The following is a 19,285-nucleotide window of genomic DNA, read 5'->3' as shown; positions in this document are numbered from 1 at the left end:
CTGCTGATCTACAGCTAAGATCTATTTGCTAGTTCTTAGTATGAAAAGAAGATACTGCAGGAATCACAACTCTCCACAGAAGTCACCTCAGGAAAGTGTTAAAAACACAACCTTGTTCATGTCTCAGCTTGTGACAGTCACCTCCTCCCAGACCTCAGACATCACGAGCACCCAAAGTCCAGTGATGATACTCATCCCTTCAGGTGCTTTTCCTGTTGCCAACCCAAAGGGCACAAACAAGGAACAGCAGTGGAATCATGGTGCTTGCAGTCATTTCCAGAAGCAATACAAAGGGATGCCAGTACTAACTCCCTTATCCTGCCAGGATTTCTTGGCAGCAGTAGTGGAGTACTGTTCCCTGTTTTCTGGGATTTAGGAAATGCTAAATCATGCAGAGTCTGTTCTGTTTGTGCTCTACAGAACACAACCCTCTCAGTCCTGCAAATGTGGAAATTCAGCCTGACAGAATGAAATGATCAAGATTGGTTTCAACTCTGTCAAAGGTGCTGATGGCTCCACACCTATTCCTCCTTTTGGGTGAAGAGGAGATGCACCTCCCCATTGGCAGAATTAAAATAGGGTTTAGTACAGCAAGGGAACATTGAATTTCCTAGAATTTAATAAATGTGGAGAGAATTCCCAGTATCTAGCTTTCCACGAGGGCAGCTGAGTATCCCACTTAAAAGAGGGAATAGAGAAAGAAAGGGCACTGCACCATTTCCCTACCAAGACTTGTTAATGTCCAGTAAATGACAGCCACAATCACTCTGACCAAGGTCACCACAGTCTAACAAAAAAATTTAAGTTACACTTTGCTACATTCTTTGCCAAGCACAGAACAAGCAAACAAATCCACCATGGGCTGGAAGAGCCCACTGACATCTAACCTCCTCTACTACCTTCACAGCACTTTGTGCATGCACTGGTTATCAGCCTCCAAAGAGAGGAATCCTCTTTTCTTCCCTTCCTCTTTTTCTCAGACTCAGAGACTCAGCTCACCTGAGCAGGTGAGACTGGTCCTGGCCTGAGGATACTCACGTTCACCCTTTCCATCTGATTTGAAGATGGTTGGGGCACAAGAACTGGGCCACCTCTAAAACTAGCAGACTCAGCTCCCAGGCTGCTGGTCACAGTGCTCCTTACCAAAGAACCAGCACAGTGAGGTTACCAGCACTGAGCTATTGCACCCTCTTCTGCTGTTTGGGTCAAGTCCTTCCACAGCTCTGATTGTGCACTATTCCCACACAGGTAATCCTGATCAGAAACTCTGGCTCCTCCCATACCAAAGACAGCACAAACAAAACAGGACTATTCTTTCTTGGAAGCTGCATCAGAACCAACCAAGGGGTTCATTGGTAGATGATGCCAACCCCTATGAGCAGAGCCCAGACAAGGAATGCTCTCCACACAGACACAACATCCCAGGTCCCAAAAGCAGGATCCACAGGGAGGCATTCTGGAAGCCACTGTGCATGCTCAGGGCCTGTGGATCAGAGGCTTTTGTTTAAAAATATCATCTCCATCCTCACTACTACACACTCTGTAAAACTGATGCACAAATGGTATGATGAAAAAGGAAAGGCTGCTGCTGCTGTGAAGAGGCACAACCTCTGGGCTTCACTTACCACACTTTATGCCATAAATACAAGCCCATACAAGAACCAGGAGCTCTGCTACTCATAGTCACTGCTGATTATTTCATTAGCAAGCAAAAAGCAGTGAAAACCTTGTGCTTTATGGATCTCTGTTTCAGCATAAGACCAAGTTAAGATCTCAGGTAAATCCTGGTACCAAACATTCCAAGTCATCCTTCATAAAATCTAGGACATATATGAAGATTGATGAGCTTTATGTACACATAAACCTCTGACATGGACACTGGACACTAAGTTCATTCCAAGAAAGGACTTTTTTCAACTGTAATTTTTTTATGTGATCTAGATTATCTGACACAGCAGTGGATGTAAAACTCATGGAGAAACTCTCCTACTTTGCAAGCTAAGCAGTATTTGTGTGTGCTGTTTACCATGAAGCAAAGTGTCCTGGACTACTTGTTAGCAAATCCTTTTGGGAGAGTTTGGAGCCACGTTGTGAAACCCAAACAATGCCCACTGAGATGGAGAACCTGACCACAACCAATGGAGCAGATGTTCTGTCAGCAAGAGCTACACAGATGGAGCAGTGAAGAGCACACCTGGGTCAGCATCTGTCAGAACACAGGAAGGAAACCTCCAGACACCTGGGTCAGCATCTGTCAGAACACTGGCAGGAAACCTCCAATTACAGCTCTACAAGATGTATTTGTACACAACTTCATCCAAAGGAGGTCAAAATATTTTGCACCCTCTTTCAGTGCAACTAGCTGAGGGATTCAGTTGTGAGTAAGGACTTTAGAAGTGCAACATCTCATCTTTGCTTTGATCCTACCTTACTACACTTTGCATTCACATTAATTCACATCTTTAGGCACACACCTATGCAGTATGTGCATCACCATTCAGCAGAGAAATTGAGACCAGAAAGCTCATCCTAAGTCAAAAATCATGACTGGAATGAAGGACAGGATCTGTAATTACATAAAGCAGCTCCCAGGTCACAACCACAGGGTACCTTGTCTACCACAAGGTAGTATTTCTGACAGGAGGCAATTAAGCAAGAGCAATTATTTACCTAACCTGAACACCATCTCAGACTTAGGTCACTCAATAACATAGAACTGCCCCTTCTTAATTTCAAAAAAGGAAGAAATGAGAAATACCATATGAAATCAGTACAGAGTCAGCTGGTAGGACACCACTTCATGTGTGCTTGGTCCCATTGGGTAAAGGTTGGATGAAAGTTTGCCAAGAAAAAAATAATGGCAACACTGTTGGACCACTCATTTTGCACAGCATTGCTTCCCAAAGCATCCTCAATGACTTTGGACTTGCCATTTGTACAAGGCAAAGGAACATGACAAAGCTGTGTCTTTGCTCAGCTTTGAGAGTCCTGGACAACACGGCCAATGGGGTATCTGAGCTGTGTTTTGGCTGCAAATAAACCCCTCCTGCTCCAGCAGACAATCCTTTTGAAAACACACACAACAGTAAACACTATGGAACAAAGTGAACTGAGTATTAAACAAGAGCAAGATAACCTAGAAGGGTGTTTTCTGAACCACATGTAGGTACAAGGAAACCAAACTTGAGAAAGTAAGTGGGACTGCAGGGGCATTAAAAACACTTTGGTGCTTCACAGTTCTTGACTGCTTTAGGGATTGGAGAGATTCAGATCATAATTTCCAAAGACAGCCTAAATAAGTTAATTGGGAGTTTGCAGTTCCACATCAGGAATGTTCCCCTGGCTGTTAATCTCTGTTACAAGTCCTCTGCAGAAACAGCTATTAAGTTCTCCAAGGCAATCCCTACCTCAGAGCTGTGTTCCATCTGATACAGGCTCAGCATTCACAGTGCTCTGACCCATTTTCTCAGCCACACAGGAATGAAAGCAGATTCTGGGGGGTTTCAAGTGATGAGGTTCTGGGGTGAGTGTGAGAGGCTGCTCTCTATTTTTCACACAGCTACACAACGATGACAACTGAATTTAACAACTGTGTGTCACTGCTGTAAGGTTATAAAATTTCTACTGCAGTTTTTAAGGGGAAAGATACCCAAAGTCCATGGCAGAACACAGAATTAAAGCACTTCTGCCTCCTATGCTTTACTACCTTTAAAGCTTACATAACAAAAGAGCAGAATTTTAATTTTCTCATTATAATACTGAAATTTCCTCATTTCAGTGATGCTTTAGGCTTTTTTCTTTCCTTGAGTTTGAAACACTTACATAACATGGAAGAGAGAGCTGGACAACCCCAAATATTGTGAGGCTGTTATTTCCTCAGGTGTGATATTGCTATTAAAACCCCACTGTGTCTAAACACAACCCTAGAGATATTTCAGTCTTCTTTAAGTGGCTTTAGCTACAGGACTGTATATAAAATTAGCAGGGGTGGGTACAACCTTAAAGAAAGATGAGTATAGAGTATTCAATACCATAAAAAGTTCAACTGAGGTTTACAAAATAACAGGTAACAGGGACAAAAAGCCTCTACAATAATTTTGTGAGAAGAATCATTAAAAGGCTTAAGGAAAACTATGGAATATTTTCTATGCTTTGTTTTCAATGGCATAGAAAAACTCAACATTTTGTCCCCAAATGGAAGAGTAAATTTGGAAATGGATAGGGTTTTTTTCTGTGTACTAAAGCAAAGGCTAGTAATAAACTCCAGAGAAAAGAGACTTTCAGTTATGGGTTAGTTCCTTCCAACACATGGCCTGCTGAGCTTATAATATCTGTAGGATTTTATGTTCCTTTCAATCCTCCTCCTCCTCTCCCTCTGAGCTGTGCCATTCTCCTCCTCGCCCACGACTGCAAACTGCGTCTAGTATTGAGTCCTCTCCTCCTCCTCCTCCTCACACACTTACTCTTTTCAGACATGTATTTGTAAAACATAAAGATTTGATTAAGTTTTCACTTTTAAAATAGGCAAAGGTATTTCTAAATGTATTTTTTGGGAATACACACTATCTTCAATGAGGAGCTGTATGCAGCTTGTTTGTCCTCAGAGTAAGAGTTGCAGAAAACTGCACAGCTAAGTTTTCAAGCTGTATGCAGCTTGTTTGTCCTCAGAATAAAAGTTGCAGAAAACTGCACGGCTAAGTTTTCTCTTTCTCTGTTCTCTAAAGACTTGTAGAAATCTGTAATTTCAGTCCCACTGTGTTAAAGCTAATTGTACAGAATGTTACCACATCTTTTACACTAATAAACTCAATCCCTTGTCTTCGAAGTTGAGAACCCAAAGCTGTGATTTGCAAGCCTAATCCCATCCATGTTTCCACTGCACTTGGCAAGAATTTAAAGCATTTCACTCTTTTGCTACTTCATGCAAGAAAAAGGAATGTAAACACAGCAAACAGTTGCACAGATGCTAAGACTGGAAGGAAACATGCACTACTTAAGTTACATTTTGTCATTTAAAATACACACATTTCCCTCCAAACTCGCATGGGTTTGACTACAGGTTTAAAATGCATCACATGAAGATGACAAATGTTCTCCAAAACACTTCCTTTTGATTAAGAAGGCTTGAGAAATTGAAATAAAGGGAAGAAATCATCAGCAACTATCTGACACAACACAATTTATGATAATGTATTCGTGTCAAAACATCAAAACCATCTCCTGATCAGGTCTCCTCACTAAGCAAACAACTGTTTTTAGAGAGATTTACTTGTATTGTTCTTACCATACATGCTGTACTCCAGATATCAGCAGGTGTACTGTAACCTGCTCCTATTAAAACCTCTATGGATCTATATTGTCTTGTCTGGATGTCTTCTGTGAAGTGTTTATGCTAGAACAGAAAGAACCACATTAATGGAAAGAAAGGGACAATAAAAAGACCTGTTGTAAACAGTGAGCAGCTAAAATGTAGTTGCACTTACCACCCAGCAGGCATTCCCCAGATCAGCAATTTTAACTCTAATTTTATCTGCATTTCTTGGGTCCAGTGGATTCACCAGCAAGTCAGCAGCACGAGTTTTTGCTAACACAAGCAAAATGCAGAACAGTTAGTATTTTGAGCACACTATTCCTTGACACTTCATCCAGTGTTGTCACACACTGAAGACATCCAAATAATTGGCTGAATATTACAAGAAATTAAAGCAACATACATAGGATTTCTTACACTGATTTCTAAATATCCTTATACACTTCAAGCGCATTTTTTTTGCATCCTTTAACTGCCAAATTACTATTATTACAACATCCAGAGGAGCTTCTAAGCAAAACCAGTGCATATGTTTCCCAGAACAGATTCAGACAGAAAATATTAAAACTCAGCCTCCAAGAACTCCACATGAAAGATGTGTTCTTGGCACACATTGGTTGAGAAAACAAATCCTGCACTTCCAAGCCTGGCCAAGGCAAATAAAACTTGGCTGGATCTTTTTCTTTTATTTAAAATCTGTCCCAAGGGGGAAAAGACCCACCAAAATGTGGCTAATCTGAGAGCCTAGGGGGCTGTCACTCTTTTTCACAAGTAATTCAGCACTGAATCAAAGTTCTCTGAAGGTTCTGTTTGCAGTGAGCATGATCCAGACTAAAAATGCAGAACTTTAATTAATCCTGCAGTCTTTAAAGGCTCTTGGGACAGTGATAACCTTAACTTACAGCAGTGGAGAAGTGCTGCTTCCCTGTGTTTTCACACACCACCTGCTAGTTCCTAAACTGCACTAGAAAGAAAGCAGATGACTTAATCATGGAAGACAGAACCAGATACCACAAATCACACAGCAGCACACGACTGGTCTCAGTTTCCTTGTCCCAAAGCTAAACTGTAGACTGGTGGTAAGGTAAGGAAGAGGTACTAGATCCAAAAATCACTTGTGACTCCAATAATCTGTTAAGATGTTGTAAGAATTTTAAGAGGAAAATACACCAGACACGGGACAAGGATCAAAAATATATGAGATGTCTAATGGTGAGTTAGGAGTGACTGAAAACAGATGAAGATCTTCAGCTGCTGGCACAGAAAGCCTGAATGGATCATCAGAGCACTGAAATACTGAGCAACCAGAAAAGGAAGTGGCAGAATCCACCAGGGAAGAGAAGGAATGAAAATACAGGACTAACCAGCAGAAGACAGAAGGGGCAGTGACCCCAACAAACAGTCCTCTAAAGGAGCTGGAATGGAGTCCAAGACTCAAGTTTATATAAAGCACCAATAACAGGGCATAGAAGTAAAACACTTAAAAGACAGAAATGAATAAGCTTCATATTAAAGTCTTCCCTTACAAGTACACTGCACAGTACAGTCTGATTTTTTAACACACTCACATGCATGACTCAAGAAATAACAGGACCTTTCTCAGTTCAGCAGTCCTTGCAAAAAAAAAAAAAGAGACAGTGCTAGATAAATCCTTTAAATCCTTCCCACACGTCTTGTTGGAGGTGAAGGACTGCAGTAAATGAAGTGGAATGATAGAGGAAAAAAAGGCTCATGAGTAAGACATCGGAATATGACATTAGAAAACAGCTTTCTTCAACTTCCTTCTAACAGAGGGACCTGAGCAGGTAATAGGCAAGAGCCAATACCTTCGTGTTTTTCTCAGGAACTCATTACATTTGTGTCCCCTGTCATAGGTGGGAGATTAGCAACTGGTTCTTCCCCCAGAGGTGTTTGGGCACTGAACAGCTCCCAGGGCAGTGTCACAGCCCCAAGCCTGACAGAGCTCCAGAGGAGTTTGGCCAATGCTCTCAGGCACAGGGTGTGATCCTCAGGGATGTCTGTGCAGGGCCAAGAACTGGACTCAATGATCCTCATGGGTCCCTTCCAACTCTCAATATTCTGTGATTCTGTGTCCTAGTTCTGTAAAGCTAAGAAATATCACCTTAATTCTCACAGCCTCAGCATGGCAACATACTTAGCAAACTTTCAAACACTGGAAGGAGGAGGAGAGTCATGAGGAAATTAACAGATCTATCTTAAGGGTATTTGGTCACGAAGTGAAAACTTGAAAAAGATAGAAACTGCTCATCCACTGAACACCAATTGGTCTGTGCATTGAATGAGGCAAGTACCCTGAAAAAATGAGACTATGTTACTTAATAATGTATAGCAATGCCCAAAGAGGAACAAATAAAGTCTACTCCAGTACAAGAAAAGGGCAGTAAAGCCACAGTGAAAAAGTAGCACCATTTAAAAATATTGAATAGCCTGCAACTTCTTTCTAAGCACCTTCATCTGTTTTATGACTGTTGAACCCAACATCATTATTAATGCCATTCATATCCATAACATTCAGCTCTTCCTCTTCCTGTGGAAGATGTGAACTATCACTGCATTTACTCTTTCTTCTTTCTTTGCATGAAAGGTATGTGAACTGCTCCTGATGAGGTAACATGAGGATGAATAAAGTACATTTGTTTCTCAGGCTATGGAGGTAAGCTACTAGGAGGATGACAACTGGCTGTACTCACTGGAGGCATCAGGATTTTACACATCACCCCAGGAAACAGCAGTGGAGTCCTTCTGCCTGTCTACAGCCAGCAGAACAAAGGAAGAAACTACCAGGCACCTAGGGAACCTCTTGCACATTGTTTCAGGGACTTCAGAGTGGAAGGAGATGGGCTGAAAGCCTTATTTACCTGGATCTTGACATCTTCCAGAAACACAGCTCTACTCAGCTGTATTTCCTTTCAGATTTCTTGCCTACCTGACCTGTCAGACTCTAATAAACTCTGAGCTGCTCTTCTAAAGTCTTACACCAAGAAATACACTTGACTGCATTTTTCAGTACAGCTCTATTTAAATTTAGCAGCTTCATCTGGGACAATGTTGATGGCAGGACTGGTGATCTTCTCCCTAAGCCATCTCATTTTCTTCTATCCGCTTACAGATTTAGTCTGGCAGTATTTTCTTTATTCAAGTTGAGACCCATACATTTATCATTTAGCCACTGGCACTATAAATAAGACCTGTGTGTAATACCCTGAAGCTATTTAATTCAATGGCAAAAATCCAGTTCTTTGCAATGACACCAAGACTTCACCTTCCACGTCTTCAAATAAACAGGATTTACAGGCCAAAGTTTTAGATCAGAGCAGTTCTGATGACCAGAAACCACGTGGAATACAGACCAGCCATAATGAGCTGAGGGTTGGCAACATGCCCTGTTGAGTTTTAACAGAAGGTTAAGAGAGGAACTGTTTGAAACAGAAAAGAACCATTAATGAATGAAAACACAGCATAGTACAGAATTCTTCAACGTGACTGAGAAAAGACGTGACAAGAAGTAACAGATAGAAGCTGCAGCCAAACACATTCCAACCTCCAATGATTCTTCTGAAACAATTCAGAGTTCCAAGCAGTGGAACACACCTCAACCCCCTTTCATTTGTCCAAATCAAGACCAGGAATCTTTTTAAAAACAGGTTTCAAGCCAAACCTAAAGGTTGCTGGGCTCAGCAAGTCATGTGTTACTGATGTGTTACAAAAGGAAGTCAGGTTACATGTTCTCATGATCACCCTGCACCTTCAAACTATGGGAACGATGCTTACTTGCAACTATAAATTTCCTCTCTCTTTCCTGTGTAGACCAACTTGTCAATGCAAATATTTCCTCTACAATAATTTACCTAATACCTTTGAAAACAAGTTCTAGAGCAGAAAAAATCCCCCACAAATCACAGTTCTGCTTTCCTCATAAGATTTAAGATGGTAGATCTGTCTTAATTTAACATGAATGCTTTTGTATTGTGGTCCAAGCTGCACCCATCAAACTCCAAGACATGAACACGAGAAAAATCATCCAGTTTACTTAAACATTTTTTTCTTAACCTAACCACTGCCTTTGTATTCCACTTACTTATCTCTTATTTCATGCAATACACACCCATGCTACCAGACAAAAGTCTTCCATCAAATCCAGTGTGGTTTTATTCCCCCTGTATTTCTATTTAGCCATTCAAAACTAATACATTTGCTTTTCTTTGAAACTCGGTCCTATAAGATCAAAATTCACCAGAATGCTTTGGCACCAAACTAACTTCAAAGCTTCCTCTCCATTCCAGATACCTGCACTGTCTTTTTGCTAAAAGTCTTCTAAGACAAAATATTAAATTTAAAATAATCATAACTGAGATTCTGCATTCACCTGATGTGTGATTCATTCCCTCACACGTTAATGGGTCTGGTGTCAACCCAGAAACTAAAAACATTTAGAACAGTTCACCTGTAGGTTGAGAAACACCAACATCAGTGAGAAGTGCTAGACCTGATGTTCAATCAAAGCCAGAGAACAGGTATGATGGATTCTTGTCTGTTACCTAAAGGTCCTTTCTTGTTAATGAAAGAAGTGCTTGACTGCCTACACATAAGGCTTGGTACTCAATCTTCACCAAGAAGTGAAGTAAAATCAGAGAACTTTAGGGGCTGGAATGGATTTTATAGATCATCTAGTCCTAATCCCTGCCCGGGCAGGGACACCTCCCACCAAAGCAGGTTGCTCAAGGCTCATCCAACCTGGCTGTGAACACACAGTAAGGTCTAACCTCACCACTCATTCTACACAAGACATCACCTACAGCTCTGAGAGACTTTAAGCATGGAATGTGCCACTAAGAGAAATACTTACTTTTTGGCAAATCCCCAGTGCTTGAAGCTGAAACCGTTCTGCTCCTGTCATGAGATGGGCTGCTCTCCTCTCTTTCGGTTACAGTTGATCCTTCAGAAACAGCAGAACCACAAGCTACAGACTCTAGAGCCCCAGAGAACACTGAAGCTGAAAATTCAGAGAACTGTGACTCTGGAATTTTATGACGTCCATTTGGCAATTCACCATTAAACTGTTCATAGGAGCTGCTATATGAGTAATCGCTTTTTGCATTTGGCTCATCGAGATTATACTCCTCTGGATTTGGACATTCTTCCTCTTCCTCATCTTCATCTTCAATCTGTTGCTCCAATAGGAATGGGCCGTTCACGATGTGGCCATTTGTTTTGGGGGATTCTATCCACTTAGGGTCTGTAGAGTCAGTGTTGACAAGTTCCTGCTCAACGTCGTCATCTTTCTCAGTGTTTTCTTTCTCTGTGTCTTCTTTTTCATCCTGATCTTCTGCCTCACCTGAGAAATTTCAATGAGCAACACATGAGATCATACATCAATGTACCATTTTGAAATTGGGCATCATCAATTTTGACTCTTAAGTAACTACTTGATCTCTTGACATGTACCATTTTGAAATTGGGCATCATCATTTTTGACTCTTCAGTAACTACTTGATCTCTTGATGTCTCACATGAGGAAACTCTGAGTATCAGTGACCTATGCAAAGACCTTAACACCTAAATTAAAGGCAAAAGAAAGAACTAATAAGGCTGTTGGAAAAATAGACAATGGGAAGTGGTTCAGTAGGGAGCAATTCAGAAGAGAGTAATGTTATGAAGGGAAGATCTGTGAGGCCATGAAAACAAAATCTACAACTCATCTGTGTCAAACAGGGAGTCATCAGAGGAGGAGGCAAATTCCCAGTAAGAGCAGAACAAAACAAAACCAAACTACAGGCTCAGGGGTTACATCTTCATAGGACTGAAGAGTTGACAAAAAAAACAAGGAAGCCAGAATGGATCTGGCTAACAACTGGCCATAACAACTGTGGTCCAAGTCACCAGGACTAAACAGGAATATTAACAAGACATCTATAAAAATTTAGTGAAGAAGTTGGAATCGTTATTACCTGACAACAAAAACTGTAAGAAGAAGAGGGGAAAGCAATGATGACTCCAACTACATTAATGTTATAGAATACAGACACATCTTAGTGCTCTTCTACCTCACCAGGACACTTGGTTATTCCACTTAATGGGGTATGACAACTGACTGTTCTGTTGAATTTTCTATTTTCTTTGGTGGTATTTGATAGTTACAGACTGCTATTGATGGGTGTTTTTAACTTTTGTAGTAGGTTTGACATTTCTTTTCCTTTTTAGGCTTTGTAGTTACAATTTTACCTACAGGAGAAAATGAAACAAAAATCTAGGACACTGCACAATTCCTTTCCCCTCCGAAACAGCAAACTCAGGGTCAGTAAAAGCAGATAATACTAACCATCATCATTTCCAGGTTCTTCATCTACTACCTCTTCTATATCAGCTGTTTTTAGTTTCACCTCTGGGTGGTACTCATCTTCCTGTTCATTTGATGGTACAGCTGAGGTTACATTTTCTTCTATTTTTTTCCTCTCAGCTTCTCGCTCCAGTTCTTCTATTTCCTGCAGGCGTTTTTCTAGCAGCTCAGCTTGTCTCTTCTGCTTTTTCTTCAGTTTTTTCTTTTTGTTTTTGGATATTTTTCCAACCTGAAATATTAAGACCCAAAAAAAAAAAAAAAAAAAAAGGAAGAAGAAAAAACCCCACAGCAATTACTCTCAAGGCATCTCACACTGAACTCTCTTGCAGTACGATTACCTTTCTTATGATGGCAATTAACCTAGTAATTATATTGAGTTTTCCATTTTACTTTAAATCAGGAATGATGTAGGGCTATATGAGGAAAAAAGCCACCAAAATTTGACATAGTTAATCACGTTTTGACATGGTTGTTTATTAAAGGCAAGAGCAAAATACATCTAAGATGCCACAGTAAAGTTCCTATGATCCTATAATCTCAAATAGGCACAATAATCCTAAACTTCAATCTAGATTAGCAGATGAAACTGCATGTGGGAAGATAATCTGGTATCATACTAGTCATTTGCATGTAAATTTAATACCTGATTTCTCTCTGGACAATGCAGGCAATGACCAGCAAAAGTATGCTGAGAAAAGACACAAGAAAGCTAAAGAGACTGGAAACAGTGAAGCATTTCAAATAAACCCTGTGCTGTTCAGCTATTTGCCTGTGAAAGGAAAGCATTTTTATTACTCCCTTCTGGCCCCAAACATGAATCACAAACAACAGATGGCCATTATGAAAAGTTTCACATTTTATATAACGTAAAGATTGAAAAAACTCAGGTACAATAAGAAGAAAATGAAAAATTAACACAGCAAAGCTAGGACTGAAACACTTTCTTACATTTGCTGTTCAGCTATTTGCCTGTGAAAGGAAAGCATTTTTATTACTCCCTTCTGGCCCCAAACATGAATCACAAACAACAGATGGCCATTATGAAAAGTTTCACATTTTATATAACGTAAAGATTGAAAAAACTCAGGTACAATAAGAAGAAAATGAAAAATTAACACAGCAAAGCTAGGACTGAAACACTTTCTTACATTTTAACTGAAATTGAAAAAACTCAGGTACAATAAGAAGGAAATGAAAAATTAACACAGCAGAGCTAGGACTGAAACACTTTCTTACATCTTAACTGAACTGTGACTTCCTTTTTTACTATCTGATAAATGAGATTATTCAGTTTTCATTCATTGTTTAGATATTTCAGCAAGGAAATCCTCATATAAGTGAAAAATAAAGTGCAAGGAACAAAGGGAAAAATATTTTCTCAGATCTTTATCTGTACAACCTGTTATCTCCAAAAGAAGACAGAAACAAGACAGAAAAACTGAAAATTCTGTTAATTTTCATCCATGTTTTATGCCCACTGACATTAAGCATGTTCTGTACACACAGAAAGTTTGACCATTTCTAAACAGATGAATTGTCATTGGCTATTTGCTACATGTACCTGGCAGAAAGATCTCTCAAACCTCACAAAATTCCCTCTCCTTTAAGGCCTTGGTGATTAATGCTGTGATGTCCTTAAGCTACCTGCAGTGTACAATATTTAGTTCATGCAACCATTTTTGTCAGGACCTGAACAAATGGATTCTTCCTCCAGAGATGAAAATGGCAAATGCTTAACTTTCTTTGACATAGCTATAGAACTGTAGGTCTGTGAGAGCTTCCATCAGAGGAATACTGTGCTTAAAAGTGGTAAGGCCAAAGACATGCAAAGAATAATGTTTTTTGAGAGATAAAAGCTTGATTCAAAGGAAGCTTTTAAAAAGGGTAGAGGCTACTAACAATCTGGTAGCTACTAATACCCACAGAAACACAGAAAATAAGAGAGTTAATTTGAATTATATAACAATACTTACAGGCTTTTGTTGTGGAGCTGTACTCACTAAAAAGAAAAAAATAACATTATAAATATATATTTTTATAAAAACAAGTAAAAATAGCACAAATCATGTACAAATATTCTTAACTAAATAAGGCAGTGATTTTTTTTTTTTGATTAGTCAGATTTTTCACTCTTTACAAGTAAGTACCTGCTGTCTGAAATCATTTGATGTCTCCATCCAGAGCATCTAGAATTGGAAGGAGCTAGCAGCAACTTGTGTTCACTGTGTTGTGGTTAGTGGAGAGTTTATGAAAGTCAGAAAGAAAGTTTGAGTCAGTAAAGAGGGGACAGAAAACATCAAATGACTGCAGAGCTGTCACAGATTAAACACATGGAGTTAGCTGACTGAGCAGGTATAGACAGACTATATAGTTCAGGGATTATCAGCAAAGATACAACTATTGTGTTGTACCCAACAGAAAAACCAAATATTCCTGTTTCCTTTATTCTGAAACAAGGCAGTTTGACTGCTAGGGTTGGAGGCATCAAGAAGTGCCTGTGGCAAAAAGCACAGCATCACAGAAAAAGCACCTCCAGCAGCAGCTTCTTCCTGAGCATCTCTGAGAAGGATCCCATCAAGGACCAGGTCTGATGAGGTTACAATACTGACTGCAAAAATGCACAGAGCAGCAACACGAGCCACATCAACCCTCCCCCCAATAATCAAACCAATTGAAACCACCAAATATGGGAGGCAGAGGCAAAGTGAGGAGGAAAGGAGCGGGGGAGGAGAACCTCTCACAAACTTGCTCAGACACACAGGCATATGGCAATTAACAAATAAGAACTGAAAAACAGAGACACAATCCTTTTATAGGTTCAGATCCTGGTGCTAAGTGCAGGGAAAAACCTGCCTGTATGCCCCTGAAAGGGCAAAGTATTCAAAGAGATCCTTAAACCTGAGCACCATCACTGCTATAAAAAGGGAAATTATGCAGAACTTGTTCTTGAAATGCTGTAAAGAAAATACATCTTCAGCTCCTGAGTAGAAAGCCATACATTTAATTAGGATTTGCCAAGAACAACATGTGAGAAGAACCCTAACAGTGTACTCCTTAAACCAGTATTTATTTTAATGTTGGGAAGCAATATAAAGGCTGCATGAACAAAACCAAGTTACTTCCCACACAAGTAACATACAATCCCACACATAACATACAATACAAACACATTATGTAAAATTCAACACAATATATTAACAATTTATCAGATTTTGCATGTAAAAATCTAAACTCTTGACAAGTTTAACATAAATGTTTCATAACCCTAGGAAGAAGAGCTTATCAAGAGTTTATTCAGGTACAACACATTCTGTTTTCAAGGGTGAAAAACTACAAGAGTTTATTCAGGTACAACACATTCCGTTTTCAAGGGTGAAAAACTATGACTCTGAAACTTTTCATTGCACCTTGAGAGTAAGTTCTGACTGACAACAAGGCAGTTTTCATTGCACCTTGAGAGTAAGTTCTAACTGACAACAAGGCAGATTTCTACCTGAATACAAGGAAGAACTTTCCTGTGCAGACACCAAGTACTGAACAGGTTTCCCAGAGAGGTCATGGATTCTCCCTCACTGGAGGTGTTCAAGAACCATCTGGACACAATCCTGAGCCATGTGCTCTAGGGTGGCTCTGCTGGAGTAGGGAGGTTGGACCAGATGACTCACTGTGGTCCCTTCCAACCTAACTGATGCAGTGATAATTTCACAAGGTCTTGTAATGGAACTAGACATAATTTAGGTAAGATTATTAACTACTGTCAATATGAGAGCCTCAAGCCTCCAGTGTGACTAAAACCCAGGCACTCAAACTTGTGGGGTGAGAGGAGACTACGTTTACACCAATAAATCTTTTTCTGTACCAGGGGACCCTGAAAACTCGAACAAGTCAAACCCAGAAGTATTTCTCTGACAGTTTCCAGAGCACGAACAAAAGCTAACCAGACACACATTATCACAGGCAATTATTTTAAATGTTAATTCTCCTTGGAGAAAAAATACTGTTAGCAATAATATACAGATGGAACTTTACCACTTAAACATACTCATACCTGCTGAGCCAGAGGGGGGAGGAGCCCCAGCTTTCTGCCACTCGGTAGCTTCAGCAGCCATTCTGCGCACATAGGCATCATCCACGCACATCAAAATGTTTTCTGGCTTTATGTCTGTATGAATGATCTTGCACTTGCTGTGTAGGTAATCTAGACCTTGAAGTACCTAATTGCAAAAGCATTTCAAAAAAAACAAAACCCAAACAAACCTGCTTGAAACTGAAATTATGTTTCATATTAAACTCAACATTCAGCTGCATTTTAAGATCAACCTAATTTTATTCCAATGCTCAAAAGTACTCAAAAATTGGGGGGGCAAAAAGGTATCACAGCATAAAAACATAATTTGCCATTGTAGCACGGAATTACAAAACTTTCTGAAAGAAAACTGAGGCACAGTAACATCAGTGCAGTAACTGCATTGTTTCATATTCAGCTTTCACAAATCAGTTCTTAGAACGTGTGTAGCACAAGTTTTGTCCAAGCAGAAGAAAGAATAAGGATCTATATTATCTTTAATGAGATGAACAATCTGGAAGCCTTACCAGACAATGCCACTCTCACTAGTTCAAACAGCTAATTCAAGTCTCACGAAAAGAAAAGCTTTTAAATCTTCCAGGACTAAGCCATTCTTCTTTTCTCAGGTATGAAGTGTTTGAATTACTTGGAATTTCTACCTTTTCTTACATTCCAAGAGCAACTCAGGTAGGAAGATTATGTGATTCAAACCTTTCCCATCTAAGTCACACCAGCTTCAAAGTTGTACCTAACCTCACAATCAGACCAGCCTGCTCAGAGCCTTTATCCAGTTTATTTCCAACTACCTCCCAACACACAGAATGCCTAACACTGCAGACAACCTGTTCCAAGGCCTGACCACCCTCACTACAGAGAATTTCCTCCTAATATGCAAACAGAACTTTTCATTCTGCGACTCATAGACATTGCTTCTTGTCTTACCTCTGTGTATTGACAAGAGAGGTCTGGCTTCGTTTTCTCTATCTGTGCTGAGGAGCTGAAAAGCTTCCCCACTCATTAGCCTTTTCTTCTTAAAACCAAACGAATCAGTTCTCCCAAGACTTTTCATTCACCATATGCTGTAGCTTCTTCGTCCCTTTGCTGCCTCTCACTACACTCCAGTAAGCCAGTGTCTTGCACTTGGAGCCCAAAACTGTGCAGAGTCCTGAAGTACTAAACCAGATCCCATCTTCTGCTGCCTATACTCTTGCTAATGTTGGCCTAGTATGTAGTTATCTTTCACCAACACAGGAGCCCAACACTGACTCACACTCAGCTTGTCTACCAGCACCCCTCCTACCAAGCCTGCTATCAAACATCACATTTTCAGCTGGTTCTTCCTTACAGCCAGTCCAACAAGCTACACCTGCAACTTGTTTCCTTGCTGAGACACAACTCAGCTCATGCTGCCCAGCTGTCCTCTACACACTCCTGAATGGCTGCAGGGAGAGGACTAGAGGGAATGGCCTTCAGCTGAGACAGGGGAGAGTCAGAGGAGATGTTAGGAGAAATGTTTTCACTGTTAGGGTGTTCAGGCACTGGAATAGATTGCCCAGGGAGGTGTTGGAGTCACCATCCATAGAAGAGTTTAAGAGGCATCTGGATCTGACACTGGAGGATATGGGTTAGGCTTTACAGGTTCCAGCAGTGACAGGTTAATGGTTGGACTTGTTGATCTTAGAGGTCTCCTCCAAACTTGCTGGCACTATGGTTTTAAGTGCATGCTACCCAGAAAGCTGCTCTTGCAACCCCCACTGAGATTACCCATAAGATTATCTTATCTTAGATATGCATTAGCAAGACTTCAGTTCAAATATAAGAATTCTAACCTTCAAACTGATAACGATGGTGGAAAAACCTAATTAAAACACTAACAAATCTTACCTGTCGAATTATACTTTTTACACATCGGATAGGAAGGCCTTGATAATTGGACTTGATTATCCACTTTAGAAGATGATGTCCAAGTACTTCAAAGACCATACAGACATCTGGGATTGAATTAAGGATAATTTCCAAATAAACTTGTTGATGAGATCAACCCAAATGTTTGCTTGCAGACTGGCTAAAGCAATCCTCACCTTGTTTAGAGGGAAAATGGTTTCCCCTACAATGAGCAGAACGTGGCATATGCTTTGGTACCTCGTTTCAATTTCATATAAACACATACAAACCCAGTGCCCAACTGCAGAACAAATTACAACATTTTAATTATGCAAATTTTGTCAGTTATTTCCACATGTTAACAGTAGCATTAGGGTGAACAATTAAATAAGGAATTGTAAAAGCAACCAATTCATTTTTGTTTGCTTGGAGACAATTACAAGTACTGATTTGGCCTATTATCTCCAGTTTCCAATAAATTTTAAAGTATATGAATAGAAGGTTTTAGTAACAAAAGTGTGCAGCAATAGTGCTTTAGAAAATGAACCATACGAAACATTTTTTTTTACTAGTCTCAATTAAGAATCCCCTGACAACAAATACTAAAGTAGTAAGAGAATGGATCTCTTACCACCTACAGTTTCAATGACAGAGATTAATGGCAATCACCAAAGAACTCAGAAGAGGCCAATAGTAGATTATCAGGGAAGAGTATTAGGAAAAAACAAGATGTAGGAACTTCCTGTGATTTGTGGCTCAAAGGCTTCCTAAGTTAAGAGATTCTACACTTATATACCTGGCAAGGTTATCTTTCCATTGAGAAAATCTTCAGATAATAAAACTAATTTTAAATTTTATCATCCACAACATTCTGGCAAGAAATGATACAATTTGACTATGCTGATTAATTCTCAGATGAGAGCTGGGAATGACCTGGAAATCAGAAAGGATGTTAAAATCTTAACTACAGGAGACCGTAACCTTGCAAAGAATAATGTAATACAAGTAACAGAAATTAATTAATAGATGGATACTGCAGGAATTAGAATATCTCTGAGACCATTCATACAGAACTACACTGTTAGGGGAGAATCTTACCTAACTTCTCTAAGTATTATTAGAGTCTTGGCAATGATCTTAGAGTCACTGCCTTAGCTTGTGTCAAAATGAGACTTGTCTGTCAGTTTATCACCTACATTATTCCCAAACACCTACCTATATGCATAAAGCTAACTCAAGTTTTAAAATCTACATCCCTCTAACACCCATCTAACACCCTATACTGGTGTTAGACGAAAGGTAAAAAAAGCTTTGGGGAGGAATAACCCCAAGCACCAGTACAGGTTGGGCACTGACCAGCAGCTCTGTGGAGGAGGACCTGGGACTCCTGGTGGACAAGAGGCTGTCCTTGAGTCAGCAGTGTGTCCTTGTGGCTAACAAGGCCAATGGAATCCTGGGATTCATGAAGAAAAGTATTGCCAGCAGGTGGAGGGAGGTGATCCTGCCTCTCTGCTCAGCCCTTGTGAGGCCACACCTGGAGTGTTGTGTCCACTTCTGTGCTCCTCAGGACCAGAGGGACATGGAGCTCCTGGAGCAGGTCCAGGGGAGGGCAACAAAGATGCTGAAGGGACTGGAGCACCTCAGTGATGAGGAAAGGCTGAGGGAG

General features: G+C 40.1%; 1 protein-coding gene across 1 annotated transcript in view; it reads right to left on the bottom strand.

Annotated features, from left to right (window-relative positions):
• SRPK2 (SRSF protein kinase 2) overlaps window positions 1-19,285 on the bottom strand; it is a gene marked incomplete at its 5' end in the record, with an annotated part of 46,444 nt that overhangs the window by 15,750 nt on the left and 11,409 nt on the right. The window contains 7 exons of the mRNA XM_009073391.1: window positions 5,285-5,392; window positions 5,484-5,584; window positions 10,179-10,667; window positions 11,652-11,898; window positions 13,643-13,668; window positions 15,718-15,883; window positions 17,620-17,726. Of these exons, the coding sequence (XP_009071639.1) occupies window positions 5,285-5,392; window positions 5,484-5,584; window positions 10,179-10,667; window positions 11,652-11,898; window positions 13,643-13,668; window positions 15,718-15,883; window positions 17,620-17,726 (1,244 nt within the window). The remainder of the gene's footprint in view (window positions 1-5,284; window positions 5,393-5,483; window positions 5,585-10,178; window positions 10,668-11,651; window positions 11,899-13,642; window positions 13,669-15,717; window positions 15,884-17,619; window positions 17,727-19,285) is intronic.

This window comes from Acanthisitta chloris, unplaced genomic scaffold (genome assembly GCF_000695815.1).
Source record: "Acanthisitta chloris isolate BGI_N310 unplaced genomic scaffold, ASM69581v1 scaffold24, whole genome shotgun sequence".
Lineage (NCBI taxonomy): Eukaryota > Metazoa > Chordata > Aves > Passeriformes > Acanthisittidae > Acanthisitta > Acanthisitta chloris.
Note: the sequence above shows the minus strand (reverse complement) of the source record. Positions and strands in the feature narration are given on the sequence as shown.